At 33.1% G+C, this 16,994-nt stretch overlaps 2 protein-coding genes across 2 annotated transcripts in view; one reads left to right on the top strand and one right to left on the bottom strand.

Annotated features, from left to right (window-relative positions):
• The window catches only part of LOC107612252 (serine/threonine-protein kinase EDR1), an 11,906-nt gene extending 9,882 nt beyond the window's left edge, over positions 1 to 2,024 (top strand). Inside the window, exons 12-17 of the mRNA XM_016314049.2 lie at positions 495 to 621; positions 710 to 729; positions 901 to 1,057; positions 1,209 to 1,497; positions 1,616 to 1,688; positions 1,771 to 2,024. Coding sequence (XP_016169535.1) covers positions 495 to 621; positions 710 to 729; positions 901 to 1,057; positions 1,209 to 1,497; positions 1,616 to 1,688; positions 1,771 to 1,853 — 749 coding nt within the window. The 3' untranslated portion in view covers positions 1,854 to 2,024. The remainder of the gene's footprint in view (positions 1 to 494; positions 622 to 709; positions 730 to 900; positions 1,058 to 1,208; positions 1,498 to 1,615; positions 1,689 to 1,770) is intronic.
• Positions 2,110 to 5,285, bottom strand: LOC107612251 (F-box/LRR-repeat MAX2 homolog A). Its single transcript, XM_016314048.2, has one exon. The coding sequence runs from the start codon at positions 4,452 to 4,454 to the stop codon at positions 2,295 to 2,297; it is 2,160 nt and encodes a 719-aa protein (XP_016169534.1). The 5' UTR covers positions 4,455 to 5,285; the 3' UTR covers positions 2,110 to 2,294.

The raw sequence follows: 16,994 nt of genomic DNA, 5'->3' as shown, positions 1-16,994 counted from the left end.
TATACAATCTATTATCTGTGTAGTGCAATTCAATGTCATTGTTTTGGCATTTGATAAACGAAATCCAGCTGATGGAATTCTTAGAGAAAGAATCAAAATTAGAGTCTTAGCATACAAGGAATTTACATTCTATCATAATACCTTTGATTTTTAAAGTAAATTCTTGAATAAGATATCACCTCCAACGACAAAGCCATTACCAATAGAAGGGGTCGGCTATATGAATTAAATGATGCCACTGTACTCTTATATATATCATGATTGAAATAAGCCCATTGGTTCATTATGATGTGTGATCTATTACATGAATTGCTTTCAATAATACGTTATCGACATCCAGATTCTTTTGATCTCTGCCTTCATTTTTATTTGTGTAACTGAAATAAAGCAATAGTGGCTTTATTTGGAATTTCGTGAAAATCTACTGTTGTATATAGCAAAGCTCAGTGAAGAAATAGTTGCTTGCTTGGCCATCAATGTAGTTTTTCTTTTTCCAGGGTTTTTTGGGGAAGTCTTCCGTGGCATATGGAATGGCACAGATGTTGCAATCAAGGTTTTCCTGGAGCAAGATTTAACTGCTGAGAACATGGAAGACTTTTGCAATGAGATTTCAATTCTCAGGTTTCTTGCCTTCAATATGCTATTTGTCAATTTTTTTCTGGTGTACCAAACATTTGCTGACTCTGTTTCTCTTTTATTCTGGTTCAAGCCGGCTCCGACATCCTAATGGTATTCTCCAACATCCAAACTAGTTCCTCTTATAGTTATGGCTTTCATCAACTGATCTTGCACATGTCTTCTAGATATGGCAATCAATGCAAGGCAAACTAAATTGTTCTTAAATTGTTTAATGAATCTTATTGCTTGCTGTTATTTATATAGTGGTGAAACTTTGTGCAGTTATCTTATTTCTCGGTGCTTGCACCAAGCCTCCTCATCTGTCAATGGTTACGGAATACATGGAGATGGGATCATTGTATTACTTGATACATTTGAGTGGTCAAAACAAAAAGCTTAGCTGGCGGCGAAGATTAAAGATGTTGCGTGACATATGTAGGCAAGTGTTATCGTGATTTATATCTTCACTATCATTTATGCTAAATATGCATTACACACATCAATTACTGCTTCGTCATCTTCCTATAGATCATATCAAGTTTCATTTATTTGTGTTAACATTGATGTGAACTCATTGGTTATGTGTATAGAGGGTTGATGTGCATTCACCGTATGAAGATTGTTCACCGTGATCTGAAAAGTGCAAACTGTCTAGTGAACAAGCATTGGACCGTCAAGATATGTGATTTTGGGCTTTCAAGAATAATGACAGAATCTCCCATGCAAGATCCCTCATCCGCTGGAACTCCGGAATGGATGGCCCCTGAACTCATCCGAAATGAACCGTTCACCGAAAAATGTGATATCTTTAGCCTTGGGGTGATAATTTGGGAGCTCTGTACCTTGAGCAGACCATGGGAAGGTGTACCACCTGAGAGGGTATATTCAGACGGATGACATACTCATTTTGCATAATGATTGTTTTGTTTCTGGATTGAAAACTTGTGCCCAAAAATTGGAAGCGTTCGTACTGAGACTATTTTTTCTCTGATGACAGGTGGTTTATTCGGTTGCTAACGAGGGTTCTAGATTGGAGATTCCTGAAGGCCCCCTAGGCAGGCTGATTTCAGGTTCGTATGTTACTTTTATATAGAAATCACTTCTTGATCGATGAACTAAAACCTTAAAATATTCTACTTTATTTTGTTACAGACTGTTGGGCAGAGTCACATGAACGGCCAAGTTGTGAGGAGATTCTTTCACGCTTGTTGGACATCGAGTACTCAATGTGCTGATGCAATCTTATGCCTTTTGTACATAGAACACGGGTAGAGGCTTTACAATTGTGTTATCGGCTGAATGTTGTGGATTATTGTGAATTTTGTTTTTTCTTTGTTCTTTTTTGTTACTTTTCCCCCCTTCTCAGAACAGGTGAAAATATGAATGGAAGCTCTTGTTATGTTGTACACCTGTGCTTCAAACTCTCTTTTTTGTTACTTATCCCCCTCTTGCATTTTCCGTGTGCAACGAAAAGAACTAACCCCTTTAAAATTCCCAGAATATAGTAGTTTTTTATTCTCTATAATTGGACACAAGTGTCGCACTGTTACAGATAACAAAAAGGGGGGAAAATAAAAATAGAGGGCGAAGCAAAAGATATAAGCCAAAATCGTGGCATGATCTATGTTAACAACTCTTTTGTTTCTATTTATGGTCACATCACGAAGTATCACAGTTCAATCACTAATTTGGCGCCTATTCAATGCATATTCAAAGCGGCTGCATGAACCAACCCTCATTTCCGTACTCATGTCACTCTCGGGGGCAGGATAATAATCTTCCCTCAGCTGCACGTCCCTGAGATTTGGTATCTTAAGGAAAAAATTCATGAAATGCTCATGAGCGGTACCGTGAATAAATAATTTTCTCAGTGTGTAACATTCTTGCAGCAAGCCTGCAGCTGGGAGGGAGAGACTCCTCTGGTTGACATCTTCATCTTGTGGTGGCCAGTAATCAAGCTCATCCAGACTCAAAGTGCCAATCCCATTCAGGAAGAACCTTTCCCACAGGCTCAAATCCATCTGCCCAGACGGCGCAGTCAGCGCGTAACCTCTTGTGTCACCACAATCCAGCTGCATCTTGGATAAATTAGGATAGCAAGCTAGAATGCTCAAGCCGAATTCAGTCTCGGACGGTTTCGGCTTGCCCCTGCAATCTCCTTCCACCCTTATCCTAATCTCCTCCAAGCTAGGGCAATCCTCCAACCCTGCCATTGGCAATGGCGATAGCATATCACCAACTCCAATCCAAAGCGAGAGATACTTCAGCTTGTCCCAGCTGGTTCCCCAGTAACCATTCCCATTGCTTTGCATTAGGGAATCATCAATCTCAACCTCCTCTGGTGGCGGCGAATAGCTGCACCTCTGCCTCTTATTCTGGCTTGTCCCTTCCGAATCCATGCTTGCAAAGTCCTGACCAAAACACTGCTCGTCCTCCAACTTGTTGAGGTCGAAATTGAGCAAACTCTGGCCAAGGCCATCATCACTTTCCTTCATCCCGTTCCACACACAATCCACATGAAGCCTCTCAATGCGGTCTCTTATGGGCTCCAACGCCCTCAGTGCTGCGAAAGTCTCAAGGTTGAGGCAGCAAGAGACCTTCACATCAACCAAGGTCTTTCTTAGCAAACAAGTCAGAGTCCTCAACCCCTTCTCTGTGATGAGCTTGCAACCCTGCACATGGAACTTCACAAGCCTCGAACACCCTCTACCAATCTCAATCAAACCCATATCATTCAAATCCCCGCAGTTCGCAACACTCAGAGACTGCAATCCTTGACACAAAGCAACCCCATCAAGCTGCGACCCAATAGCCAAGCAAATCCCATGGAACTGCCTCAACCCCAAAGTCCTCAACCTTGGGCACTTGGAATTCAACACTTCCAAAGCAAAACAACTCTCTCGGACATTTTTACAAACGTCTAGCACCAATTCTTCAAGTAATGGCAAACCCGAGAAAAACTCCACCATGGTCGCTCTGCTGATCCTAGCATCCTCGTCACTGAACCCTGAATCATTAGGATTCCCTCGCCGATTCGACAACGACGCGGTATCGCCGAGGTGAAGAAGCGTCAATTTGGGGCAATTAGAAGCTATGGCAGTTAGGGTTTCGTCGCCGACGTAACCAAGGTACCTCGCATCGAACGTGCAAGCCAAGAGAAGGTGCTCTAGATTAGGGCACCACGCCGTGATCTGCTGAATTTCGTGCGATTTGAAACCTTCAGTGAAAGATGTCGTGAGCAGGTTGAGCCGCCGCATCGACGCGGCGGTTATGGGGTTTGCGGCGAGAACCGGAGGGAGGTCCTCCGGCCAATGGTAGAAGGAGGAGAGGTCGAGGGAGGTGAGTGACCGGCAACGGTGAAAGAGGTCGGCGAAGTCAGTACCCGGCTGCGATGCCGGCGGGCGCACGTGCCACCTGACAAGCTTCACGTGGCGGAGGTCAGGCCAAGGGACGAGGAGGAGGAGGTGAAGGGTCACTGGGGAGCGCGCGTAGAGCGTGAGTGAGGTCACGCGCGGGAACGCGTTCCGGAGCTCGATGGCTTGTTGCTGCGGGTCTGATTGGTGGCTGGTGGAGGCGGCGAAGAGCGCGTGGCCCCACGGCGAGACCAGGGAGAGGTCGAGGTCGGTGACGTAGCGGAAGCAAGTTGGGAGGATATGGAGGTCACGCGCGTTGCCTCGGAGCGTGAGGGAGGTGCGCGTGCGGCGTTCTAAGCAGCGGAAGCTCTGGCACACCAGCGACATCGCGTTGCGGGTGCGCGTGTCCGAAACGGCGGAGAACACGTTCGTCAAGATCTCCGGCGGTAAGTGGGTCATCGTCGTTTCGCCGGTTCCGGCCATCGACACAGGTATTATTTTCCTCCTCTAAACTTGTGTATTCTTTTGCCCCCGAACGGAAAGGAATTTTTGTGAAAATTGACGGGGAAAAAAAAGGATTGGATTTTTAAGCTGTATGGGTTAATTGGGCGTGTTGGGTTCTGTTAAAATTCGAAAAATATTGGATTTTTAAGCTGAGTAGGTAATGAGTTTATCATTGTTAGTTTGTGGGTGGCTTTTCTGGCACTTACCCAAGATCCAAATTCAGAGAGAGAAAGGGCAAAGTGGGTGAGATTGGATAGTAGTATATGGTAATGGTACACTATGTAGAAATATACAGGGTTGCTATTAATGGGTACTGGTGTGGTGTAGTTGGCTTTTGTCGGGGCATGGAGACCCACGTGATTACGATTCGTGTATGTGTATGTATGTCTCTGTATACTTCTACTCTTCCAGAGAGGTTGAGATTGAGGACGATGGAGGGTTCAGGGTTGGCTATGGCTATGGGATTTGGTTTGGTTCTCAGCTACTTCAATTTGAATGAAAGCCGCCCATCATCTTTTCTCCCATTTCCCCTTCTTCACAATCAATCAATCATCTGCAGAGGATGATGTGGATGCCTGATTGGCTAATTTCTCTTTCCATGGCGATCAATATAGACAGCAGGTTTAGAATTTAGAATAATGACCCCTTGTTTTGTCTCCTGCGTGTGTGTGTGAGATCCTCACTCATTTCATAAATAACTTAGTATTATTGAACTGAATACTGAACAAAAAAGTAAAAACTATAGATCATGATCTAGAGTAATATTAATTAAATTTTGATATTTGGTTAATGGGATAATAATGAATTTAAGCACTCTGTCTAGCATTATTATAGTATCCAAATTTTGTGGTTGTTAGGGGCTCTGTCTATCAAGCTATTACATTTTCAATAATGATATTTTTTTCTTCTTATCAAACATGATAATTCAATGTGGACTCAAGAATCTAATGCACAGGGAGAGTAATTTTGTTTTTTCGTGTAATAAAAACTTTAACGGAGAAAGGATCGAAAATGTCAAAGTGGCGGGTTGTAAAATTCTTGTATACCCATTACCCAAGCACTTTAATTAAAAATTTTGGCTTTGCATTTCCTATTTCAAATCACTCTTACCGAAAACGCTCCTTTTATATACTTCCCACTTGTTATTCCTTCATAATTAATAACTCCTTATATGTATTGTTTTGCTAGAAGTGTTGTAGAGACTTTCCTTGCTCTTTCATTTTCTCTTTTATCGGAGAGGAAGTAAGTAACACAAGTTTCTCTTGATGCTAAAGAAACTACTTGAGATATTATAAAAGATTTTGTTAACCAGAATGCTAAAAAGTAAAAGACATTAAAATTATTGATGCATCAATATATTAGACACTTGTAATTTTATTCCCTTAAAAAAATTTAATTTGATTCTTTAAAAAACACGTCTACAAAACCTTGATAGAATCATAGTAGCACTTTTCTTTATTTTTTCCCCTTGCATAAAAATTTCTATGAAGGAGAACTAGGTAGGAATGCTAGTAGTTGGAACTTGGAACGGCATTTCTTCCCCGTCCCTTTTTCACAACAATCATGGTAAGTTGGTAACTGTAGATTAAAATCAGCTATAAAAAATAATTATTCGNTCAGATCAAGAAGAGATAAGGAAAGAGACTAATAAAGCTCCACGGCTGGCACATGCTTTGTTTTATATTAGTCATAGTCGTATCTGGATAGCAATATGGGCATCATCCACTTTGACTCTAACCTAAACTTATCCTTGAAATCATGGTCAAGTTCATTGTTTCAGTTCACCGTCACCACGGAATGATGGAAAGAAATATTTCACAGATTCCATAAGATTGGACATGTTTTGGAAAGTTGAAAAATTACATTTACTTTAGTAGTTATTCATTTTTATATAATTCATAATAACGTAACTATCTAAAAACATTAGTCCTTAAGTATGTTAGATTTTTAAAAAATGCTTTTATACGATAAAATTGTTATAAAAATGTGCGGGAAGATTATTTATATTATCTAATATTTAAAGTTAGTTTTGCAAAAAATATAACTACTTTGAAATATATAATTATAACTTCTATAGTTATAATCATTAGAAGTTCCAAAAAATAGCTATTGGTCAAGAAAAAATTAAAGAAAATAGTTGTTTTTAATAATCCAAACAAGCTCTTAAAAGCGATACACCGAATAAAGTTACCATATATACCAGGACTTGAATTTATCCCAGCTTATATACTCTGCCTATCTCTACTTGCTCTTTTTTTAAGGGTAATGATTCATACACACTCTTTGGTTTGTTTTATAGATATTTTTTATTTGTAAAAGATGTTAATAACACATTTTACAAAAGTATAAGTGAGGAGGGACCTCATTTTAGTCCATCAAACAATTTTGAAAGATCAATTTAGCCTATTAAACCAAATAATTTTTACCAAGTTAGTCTGAGGGCTCCTAGCTCTCTGTCTTGTGAAAGTTAAGCGATTTTTTTATTTGTATTTTTGAAGCGTGCAGTGTAAGTCTTGGATCCACTCCCATAACTTATTATTGATGGGAGATTGAACTTCTAGACTGTCTATTAGAATAATAAGCGATTTTAATATCTATACCATGAAATTTTAAAGACGTTTTAATTAGTCTATCAATTGAGAGTCTATCCCTTTTAATTAAGTGGACAAGAAAACAAGTTTCATATGAGAATTAAGATTTAAGAAATTAATTAATTAATGTAATTTTCGGGGATAGATTGATTATCATTGTGAAGTAACTTTGTGATCTCTTACCAACAACGTTTACAAAATAAACGGCGGCGGTCCTAATAATAATTAAGCCGAGGTGAATTGATTGATTAATCATTATTTTTATCCTTCGGAAAGATATATAGCTTTGGAATATATTCGTCTAAGTTCTTTAAGGGCTTGAAGATTGGAATAAATGTCATATAGCTAGGGTAAACTCCTAGATTCTTGATCTCTTTCTTTATTTTATCCAGTAAGTAGTGTATGATTTTGTTGTTATTTAGTTCATTGGTGGTTGGTGGAGTATTATCACGCTCTACTATTGAGTTTAGAAAAGAGACTTAGCCTCAATTTCAATAAATAGCTTAATTAAATTGAATTAGCCTCACTTTCAAGCACTGAATACGGTTCTTTCCCTTCAAACTTAGCTTCGCTGCAATAATATTTTTAATCTCTTCTCATAATCAATGGTCTAAATTTAAACTCTAAAAAAGAAAGACTGTCAATGGTTTCCACTAAGCTCGCAGTCATGGCCACAATGGTAGTGTTAGTCGCCATCATCGGCGCTGCTCACGCCACTGATGTGTCGGCTCCCAGCCACCTCTGTTGTCGCCGCTATCTTTACGGTTGTCGCTGCTTTCATCTTGGGATCTTCCCTCAGGATCTGACCTTGTAGGCAGTGGATTATTATCTTAATTTTCTTCTTCACACTGGATTTATGGAGATGGAGCATGTAGCATTTCGCTCCTCTTGTGTATCGTATTGTATTGCTATGCAGAGATTTCTTATGTGTTATTCTAATTAGGGGTGGTGTTGCGGTGGTGAAATGCAGGATATGAAAGTGATTTTTTTTTTAAAGTTAGAAGTAAAATTGGAGCCCGTAATCTTTAAGAGAGTATAGAAAAACGATGATATTTGAGTTATAATTCGTTGACAAACAAATATAATATTTAATCCCAATCTCAAATAACAAAGCCTAAAGTTGAATGATTTGTGAGTATGCAAAATCCTACTAGCTTAGTTCCTTGTTTGTGAGAATGTTTTATATTGCCCATCTAATTAAATTAACAATCAGGTTGTCATCCACAATAATATAAAAGCATATACAGAGTATCTTTATAGGATGGATTTTTTTCCTTAGTTATGCTTTTAAATTGGACAAATTGTTTTATCTAAATATGCATATTATTATTATTATTATTATTATTATTATTATAATTTTATGCCTAAATATGATATTACTTTAGAGTTAATACTCAAAATCGTTCCAGAAAGATACCCCAATCTCCATTTTTGTCATCGAAAGATAAAGTTAATCAAAATCGTCTCCGAAAAATACACGATTTGGTCACGTTAGTCCTTCCGTCAGTTGGATGATGACGTGTCACAATATAATTGGTTGACGTGTTAGATCAGTGACACGTGTTACGCCACGTGTCACTTGACATGTAAAAAAGTTATTTTTAATTAAAATAGTCCTTGAAAGTTCAGACGTAAGTCATTTTCATCCCTAAAATTTTAAAAAATAATCAAATTAGTCCTTATATAATTTTTTTAATTTTTTCTAGTTAATACTAAATTTGAAATATTTTTTAATACTACTAATTTTAATAGAAATGTAATTGACAAACAAAAAATTAGTAATGGTATCTGTTCATACCCTGACCCAACACTAAGGCTCAGGATCCAAGAAAAAAGGCCCAACCCAAAAGAGTTGAGCCTTTCACTACACTGACCAGATACCACGAAGTCGGCTATCTTCACGACTTGCTCTAAAGAAGTCGGTACGAGTATTAGCTGGCAGATAAACCCTCCCTCAAGAGGATAACTGCCCCTAGAATCTCTCTAACCACTTCCAGGAGCCATATCTTAACCTCCCTAAGATAAAGGGACGGTTATCCACCTAAAAAGGTGGCACTACTCCAACGGTGGTTATTGGATCACTACTATAAATACCCTGACACTCCTCAGGTATCTCTAAGGCCCAATACTCTCTAGACCTGTTTTGCTCCCTTTGCTGACTTTGGCATCGGAGTGTCTTTGCAGGTACCACCCCCCTCACTTCTCACGAACAAGTCGGACGGAGGCCCCAAGGTGTCAACCCACTTGCAGGTCTCCTCTTTCATATGTTTGGGCCAACCAATACCATCTAACCCATTAATCTCCGATTACCCATCGTAACAGTATCTTTTCTTCTTAAAAATTTTGTCAATAAAATTATCTCTCTCTTTTAAATCTTTTCAAAATCTCTCTTATTCTTTTCTATTCTAAAACCTTTTTCTTACATTATCATATTTTGCTAGAATATATATATACTCAAAATTAAAATGTATGTATTTATTAACCTAAACAAAATTATATGCTCAAAATCAAAATTTATGTATTAAAAGAAAAATTATATAATCTATCTCAAACATATAAAACACACAAAAATTATATAATCTTTCACAATTATAAAATGAAACTAATTAAATTTAGAAAGTTTTAAGAAAAATTGAATTTCTTTTCAAATTCATTAAAATGACACTCCTTTGACCCTTGAATAACATCACTTATAAATTTAGATTTGATAATCACGTAATTAGTTTAATAATTTCGTTTGTGCAATTTTATATTTGTTTCTTGTAAATATTTAAAGAAAAAAGAAAAGATTTGGATCTCTTAATAGATCTATTTGACTCAAACCAAAATAATTTGACAACTAAGATATTAACGCTGGTAACGAATATATATTATGACCAGATTAATATTTTCTTTAATACTTTCATATAGTTAAAAATATTTAATATTTTGTGTGTTTCATATGTTTGAGATAGATTATATAATTTTTCTTTTAATACATAAATTTTGATTTTGAGCATATAATTTTGTTTAGGTTAATAAATACATACATTTCAATTTTGAGTATATATATATTCTAGCAAAATGTGATAATGTAAGAAAAATGTTTTAGAATAGAAAATAATAAGAGAGATTTTGAGAAGATTTAAAGGAGAGAGATAATTTTATTGACAAAATTTTTAAGAAGAAAAGATACCATTACTAATTTTTTGTTTGTCAATTATATTTCTATTAAAATTAGTAGTATCAAAAAATATTTCAAATTTAATATTATCAAGAAAAAATAAAAAAATTATATAAGGACTAATTTGATTATTTTTTAAAATTTTAGGGATGAAAATGACTTACGTCTGAACTTTCAAGGACTATTTTGATTAAAAATAACTTTTTTACATGTCAAGTGACACGTGGCATGCTACGTGTCACTGATCTGACATGTCAACCAATCATATCGTGACACGTGGCATCACTTGCCACGTCATCATCCAACTGACGGAAGGACTAACGTGACCAAGTCGTGTATCTTTCGGGGACGATTTTGATTAACTTTATCTTTCGAAGATAAAAATGGAGATCGAAATATCTTTCAGGGACGATTTTAAGTATTATCTCTATTACTTTATTATAATAGAAAAATATTATAATTAAAAAGGGGTACATTGACGTAGTATAGCCTAGCTAATTGACAAGAACATGTGCATAGGTTTTTATAGAAGTTGTTGTTACTCGCTTGTATGTGGGTCCACGTCATTTCAGGGGTGGGAAGCTAGGAATTGTGTAGAAACTTTATCCTCGAGGGTAGATTGATTGATCATTGATCATTGATGCATAATGGATAATGGATACCCCAACAATTCGCGAGTTTTTAATTTTAATATTGAATTTGTAGTAGTGTTTTTTAACAATGTATAAAATTTAGTGATTTTTTTTCATATAAAATCACAAATTTAACCTTTTAATTTGTGAATTATAACTTTTTTTTAATTTTAAAAATATAAAACTTATTTTTTACTTGTAAAGCAAAACAACCACAATTCGTACGTATTTTTTCTTCTTTATTTCATTTGTACATCTACATTCATGTTAAATACTTTTATATTTTTATTGTTTTACATTCATGTCTTTTAGTTTCTTCTCATCCACAAACATAAACATGCATGTACCTTACAAAATGTATGTGTACCTATCTTTCTTGAACCTTATATGAGTTATATCCCATCTATTTTATTTGGAGAAACAATATATTTGTATCATTTTTTTTAGAGATAAGTATTGTTTTGGTCCTTAATGTTGAGAGTCAGAATCGAAATTGTTCTCAACGTAATTTTTTGATTTAGAATCATCCTTAATATTTTTTTCGTATTAAAATCGTCCTTTTAACTTTTTTTCAGACAAAAATACCCTCCACCACCACCAGTACCTTTACCTGCACCACCACCACCAGCACCTCCACCATCAAGAATAACAACATCAATGAAATCAACACAAATTTAACAAATCAAGGAATCAGAAATTCAACAAATCAACAAATTAACACAAATTCAATAAATTCAACAACCAAATTAACACACAACAACAATAAAATCAGAAAATAATAAATCAAAATCAGAATTAAAAGTAGAAGTAGAAGCAGTCACAAAAGCATAAGAAGTAGAAGCAGAAACTCAAACAGAAAGTAGAGGCCAAAGCAAGGAGCAAAAGCCGAAACAAGAAGAAGAAGCAGATGTAGAAAAAGAAGCAGATGCAGAAGCCGAAGTAGAACCACCAGCAGCTCGTGGGCGACGAAGCGACGGCGGCTGGACAGATCGGTGGTGGTAGGAACCCAACTCAGCCTCAGATCCCTCTCTCTCCTTCGCGCGCCGCCCTCCTCGCGTCGGGCTCCCCTTCCCGGCGACGCAGCAGTCACAGAAGCAGAAGCTAAAACTCAAGCAGAAGCAGAAAGCTCCCCTTCGCCGGCGCCATCCCTCCTTTCCCTTCCCCTTTTTCCTTTCCCTCTCCNNNNATATTTTTTACAAAATATTTGTAAAATATTGTTTCGTGAACCCCAAAATCAGCTTAAGCTTTTGGGATGAGATGTTTATTATTCTTAGTATTTGGATGGTTATTATTCTAGATAATATAAGTAATGTTTATTTTTTAATTCATATAACCCATTGTACATATTATACAAATATTTTATTGGCTCCTTAGCAGGACTCAAAATAATATTTGAAGAATAAATAATTGCACTGATTTAATAAATGTACGTTCCCGTGGTACCTTGCTTCAAATTAAAGTTGCACCATCATCGTTCTTAATCTGCTAGTTTTTTCCCAAAATTTTCTTCTTCTTTTTTTTTTTTCTGTTTCTTTTTGTGAATTGAAATATTGTGAATGCGCGGTTGATTACATTACCTCTTCGCAAAGGCAAGCACTTTGTGGGGCATATCCAAAGCCTCGTGGCTCAAGCATTTCAACATATTTATTCTTACGCTTTGACGACACTGCTTTATTTTGATCCTTATCTTATACTATTATTATTGTAGGAGACAAAAAATATTTAGATAAATGGATGGGACCCTATCGAAATTAAACCACCAAGCTTCAACTCCCTCCCATTTTTTCTTGAATTCTAGCGAGTTTGTCATCATTTATATGGCAATTTTCCAAAGGACAACGTAGAAGTGAAAAAGATGCTTCAATTGTATGGATAAAAAAGAGGACTTGAATTCCCCGTTTTTTTGTTCCCCTTATAAGAATGTGAACTGCATCATGTGAAAGACTAGTTGAGTATTGAAAAAAAAAGTTTAATTATTCGGTGAGTTTTTATAATTTTATTAAATTTTTAATTATATTTATATATATATATATTTTTTAATTAAATTTCTATACCGTGATAAAAATGTTGGATTAACGGAATATTTTGTTAAGTAAAATAAATATGCCTAATATTTGACTAAATATTTTATATAATTTAACAGAATATTCTGTTAATTTTAATATTTTTGTCATGGTAGGAACTTAGTTACAAAATCTAATATGGTATAGGGATCTAATTGAAAAAAAAAATATAGAAACCTAATTAAAAATTCGATGAAACCATAGAGAACGATAGAGTAATTAAACGAAAAAAAAGGTTAGATCATTTGACTTCATGAAAGATATATATATTAAGAACGTTAACCTAACTTTAAATATTAAGCTTATAAATTAGAATGGTTGAGGTTTAAAACATCGCCCTTAAAATATTGCCTCTGTGTTAATCAAATAATTTGTCTTGGATTTTTTCTAGATTTCTCCCAACAATAATTGATAATATAACCTTGTCAAAACAAAAGAAAAAATTCTTTATACAATAAAAACCACAAATAAACGTCGATATTAATTATAGAGAGATCACGTAGTAAAGACTTGTTACATCTTTTAGATTGCGTTTATTTATAGATACACAATACTAAAAAAAATATAAAAACATAAAATTATATTTAATAAATAAAATATTAATAAAGATATTATATCAAAAAATATAATATATTTTTTATTTTTTATTATTTTTATCAAATTTAATTATATTTTTTTAAATTTTTTTATAAAAAATTGAAAATAAATTATATTTTTTAATATTAAAATTTAAAAGATAATTAATTTAGTTTGTTTTAGTAGTTAATTTATTAATTTGCTTAAGTAAATATTAAGAGTTTAAATATTATTTTATACATACAATAATATATTTTTGTTAACAATCTCTTAAATAGAATTTAGATACACAATAAATTATTTTTTTAGTATATCAGATTGAAGTAAAAAAAAATTAAAAGTTAAGTCAGAAAAGATATATATAAATCCAAGAAATTAAGGGGGAAATGGGGAATGCTGTGACGGAAAAGTTTGAGGTTAGGGATAAGAAAAAAAGGCGCGCACTTAAAAGAAAAGTGGTTTGCAACTTATCCAAATATAGGAGAGAAAACAAATGATGCTATGATATGATCATTTAGAATTGCCGCGCCATTTTATATGTATGCATGTGTGCAATAATTACATCAATCAATTAGTGACCAATAAACAATTATCAGCACCAATGCAATACATAATTCCGATTATGAGTGGAGAGTGGTCACCTAATAATAATATCCATATTCATTTATGCTGATGAATCCGACAAAGGAATAATAACCACTGTTTTTAATTTTTTCTATGATATAATTAAATGGAGAGTGTTTTATATTCTGGTCGTGGATAAAAACAAGTGAAAGAGTTTTATGTTGATTTTTAATTAGGTATCACTTATATATGAGATTTTATTGTGAAAATTATAATACACCATTTTTAATTTTTACATAATGCATTACCACCAAATCTAATAAGCAAATAACTATTTTAAACTATATAATTAGTTTAACGATAACAAAAATATATCATTTAGTTATAAATGACATAAAAAAAATTATGAATAATACAAAAAAAATTTTGTAAATGACACCAAAATTTTTTATGGATGACACAAATATTTAAAAGATCACAAGTTGGGTAAATGATCAAATTCGTTTCTGAAACATCATTTATTTTTTAAATAGTTTTCGAAAAAATTTTTTAATCAAATTTGTTATTTAAAGATTTTAAATTAGTCATGTTAATTCTTCCATCACTTTCATTGTTGATGGTGTCAAAATTTGTTAATATGACATGTTAAGTGACACTCCAATATACACTTAAGAATTTTAATTGACTATTAATATAATAAGTTTATGAAATTATATTAGATCAAATCAAAACCTAATTGATGGGAGAACTTGAGACATTGAAATCTCTTAATTTGAAGTTAATTTGATCTAATTTTATAAATTAATCATGTTAATAATCAATTAAAATTTCTAGGTATATGTTGAGGTGTCACTTAACGTGCCACATTAGTAAATTTTGACACCATCAATAAAAGAAATTATGGAAGAACTAACATGACTAATTTAAAATCTTTAAAGAACGAATTTGATTAAAAAAAAATTTGGGAGACCAATTTAAAAAACGAGTAATTTTTTAAGGATTAATTTGACTATTTACTCATCACAAGTTCAAAATCGATTCATTTCAACTAACAAAATATGTTTAAATGTGTTTTGAATTAAAAAAATACAACAAATTATTACAAATAATAAAAAAATGAGTAAATATTTTATATATTAGTTTAAATGACATAAGAATATATAACTAGATCTCTCAAATTTAATACCACTTATTTAATTTAAAGTTTAATTATTCTGTTATTTCTTATAGTTTCACAAAAATTTCAATTAGGTCCCTATACTTTTTTTCCTTTTAATTGAGTTCTTGCACAATTTTTTTTTTTAATTGGGTCCCTACACTTTTTTTTTCCTTTTATTTAGGTATCTATACCAATTCTTTTTTTTTTTAGTTGGGTCCCTATAAAATTAAGCCAATTACTACTAAGAAGGATTTAATTGAAAAAAAAAAATTTAGTGTAGGAACTCAATTAAAAAAAATATAGGGACCTAATTGAAAATTTCACGAAACTATAGGGACTAATAGAGTAATTAAACCTTAATTTAATAATAAAAGAAATTAGTTAAAAAAATTTTCATATCATAACTAAAAAAATTTTATACTATTTTTTAAATAAATTTTATACAATTTAAAATTTTTTTTCCTCCTCCTCTTTGTTATATACTTGTGTTGTTATGTTTCGAACTTAATTTCGGATAGGATACTCTAGTAAATATAAAAGTCTTTATATATTAGTGTCTGGATATTTATACTCAAAAGAAATCAAGAGATGTGCTAATGGACCTTATTCTTACAAATGAAGAATCTAAACGTTGAAGTAATTAGTGAATGCATTAGTTGGCAAATTAATTCACAATTATGAATGGCAGTGATGATGGATTCAATTTAAAAGATTATAAAAGAAAGCAAGCAAACACTACACATATGTTTTTGTTCGGTAACACAATAATAAATTAATAATACACAAAATTTTTTATCTCTCATCTCCATCTTTCATGTTCTCTGTAATCACAAGACAACCTAAGCATTTATTTATATTAGCAAGTTTTGTTTGCAATAAAATTAATTAAGAAGAAGAACGAAATTGTGTTGCTCTAAATATTCTAAAAATATTAGTATGAATGGTGTTTTTGATGTGATTTACGTATAATTCTAAAAAATTTTCGTGGAAATCATTCCACTTAAGAATAGAATAGTAATAAATCTTTAAAAATAGTATCTGACATGATTCATAATAAATTCGTTCTAATATTAATTATTTTAATTTATTTATTTACAAAATTTTATTTATATTTAAAAATAACTAAAATATTATTTTAAAAGTCTATTTTCTAACACTCTCATCATCATTATTATCATAATCATTTTTTTTTCTTATTTCACATTCTCATAATTCTTATTTAACCTTTTTAACAAGAACTTATGTCATTATTAAGAAATTTCGGTATCAAAATTAAGAAATTTGTTGTGATAGTTAAAAAATTTCGGTACTATTCTATGATAAATTATGCATAACTCAAAACTCCTCATTCTCTTATTCTTCGTCATCATTATCATCATCTTCTTTTTCTTTTATTTTTTTTTCTTATTTTACCTTCTTATAATTCTTCTTATTTTACTCTTTTAACAAGAACAAAAATAAAAAGAAAAGAAGAAAAAAATTAAAGAAAGAAGCTAAAATATATAATGCTGCAAAAAAATACAGTGACACCAACAGTAATAAAAAATGATGATGATGAGAAAACACGTGAAGAAGAAAGAACACAAAAAAAAATTAGTGTCTAATTCATGCACTTATTGTGTGAGTTATTTTTGTTGAATTCAGACCAATTTAATTAGATTTAATTGATAAAAATACTTAAATATATAGCAAAATCCAATATATAGGCTTGTGCGCTTGTGCTGAATCAAAAAAAAAAACCCAAAAATAACAAATTTGTTTAACTAATTTC

Source organism: Arachis ipaensis, chromosome B08, assembly GCF_000816755.2.
Source record: "Arachis ipaensis cultivar K30076 chromosome B08, Araip1.1, whole genome shotgun sequence".
Taxonomy (NCBI): domain Eukaryota; kingdom Viridiplantae; phylum Streptophyta; class Magnoliopsida; order Fabales; family Fabaceae; genus Arachis; species Arachis ipaensis.
This window is presented reverse-complemented; position numbering and strand designations above follow the sequence as displayed.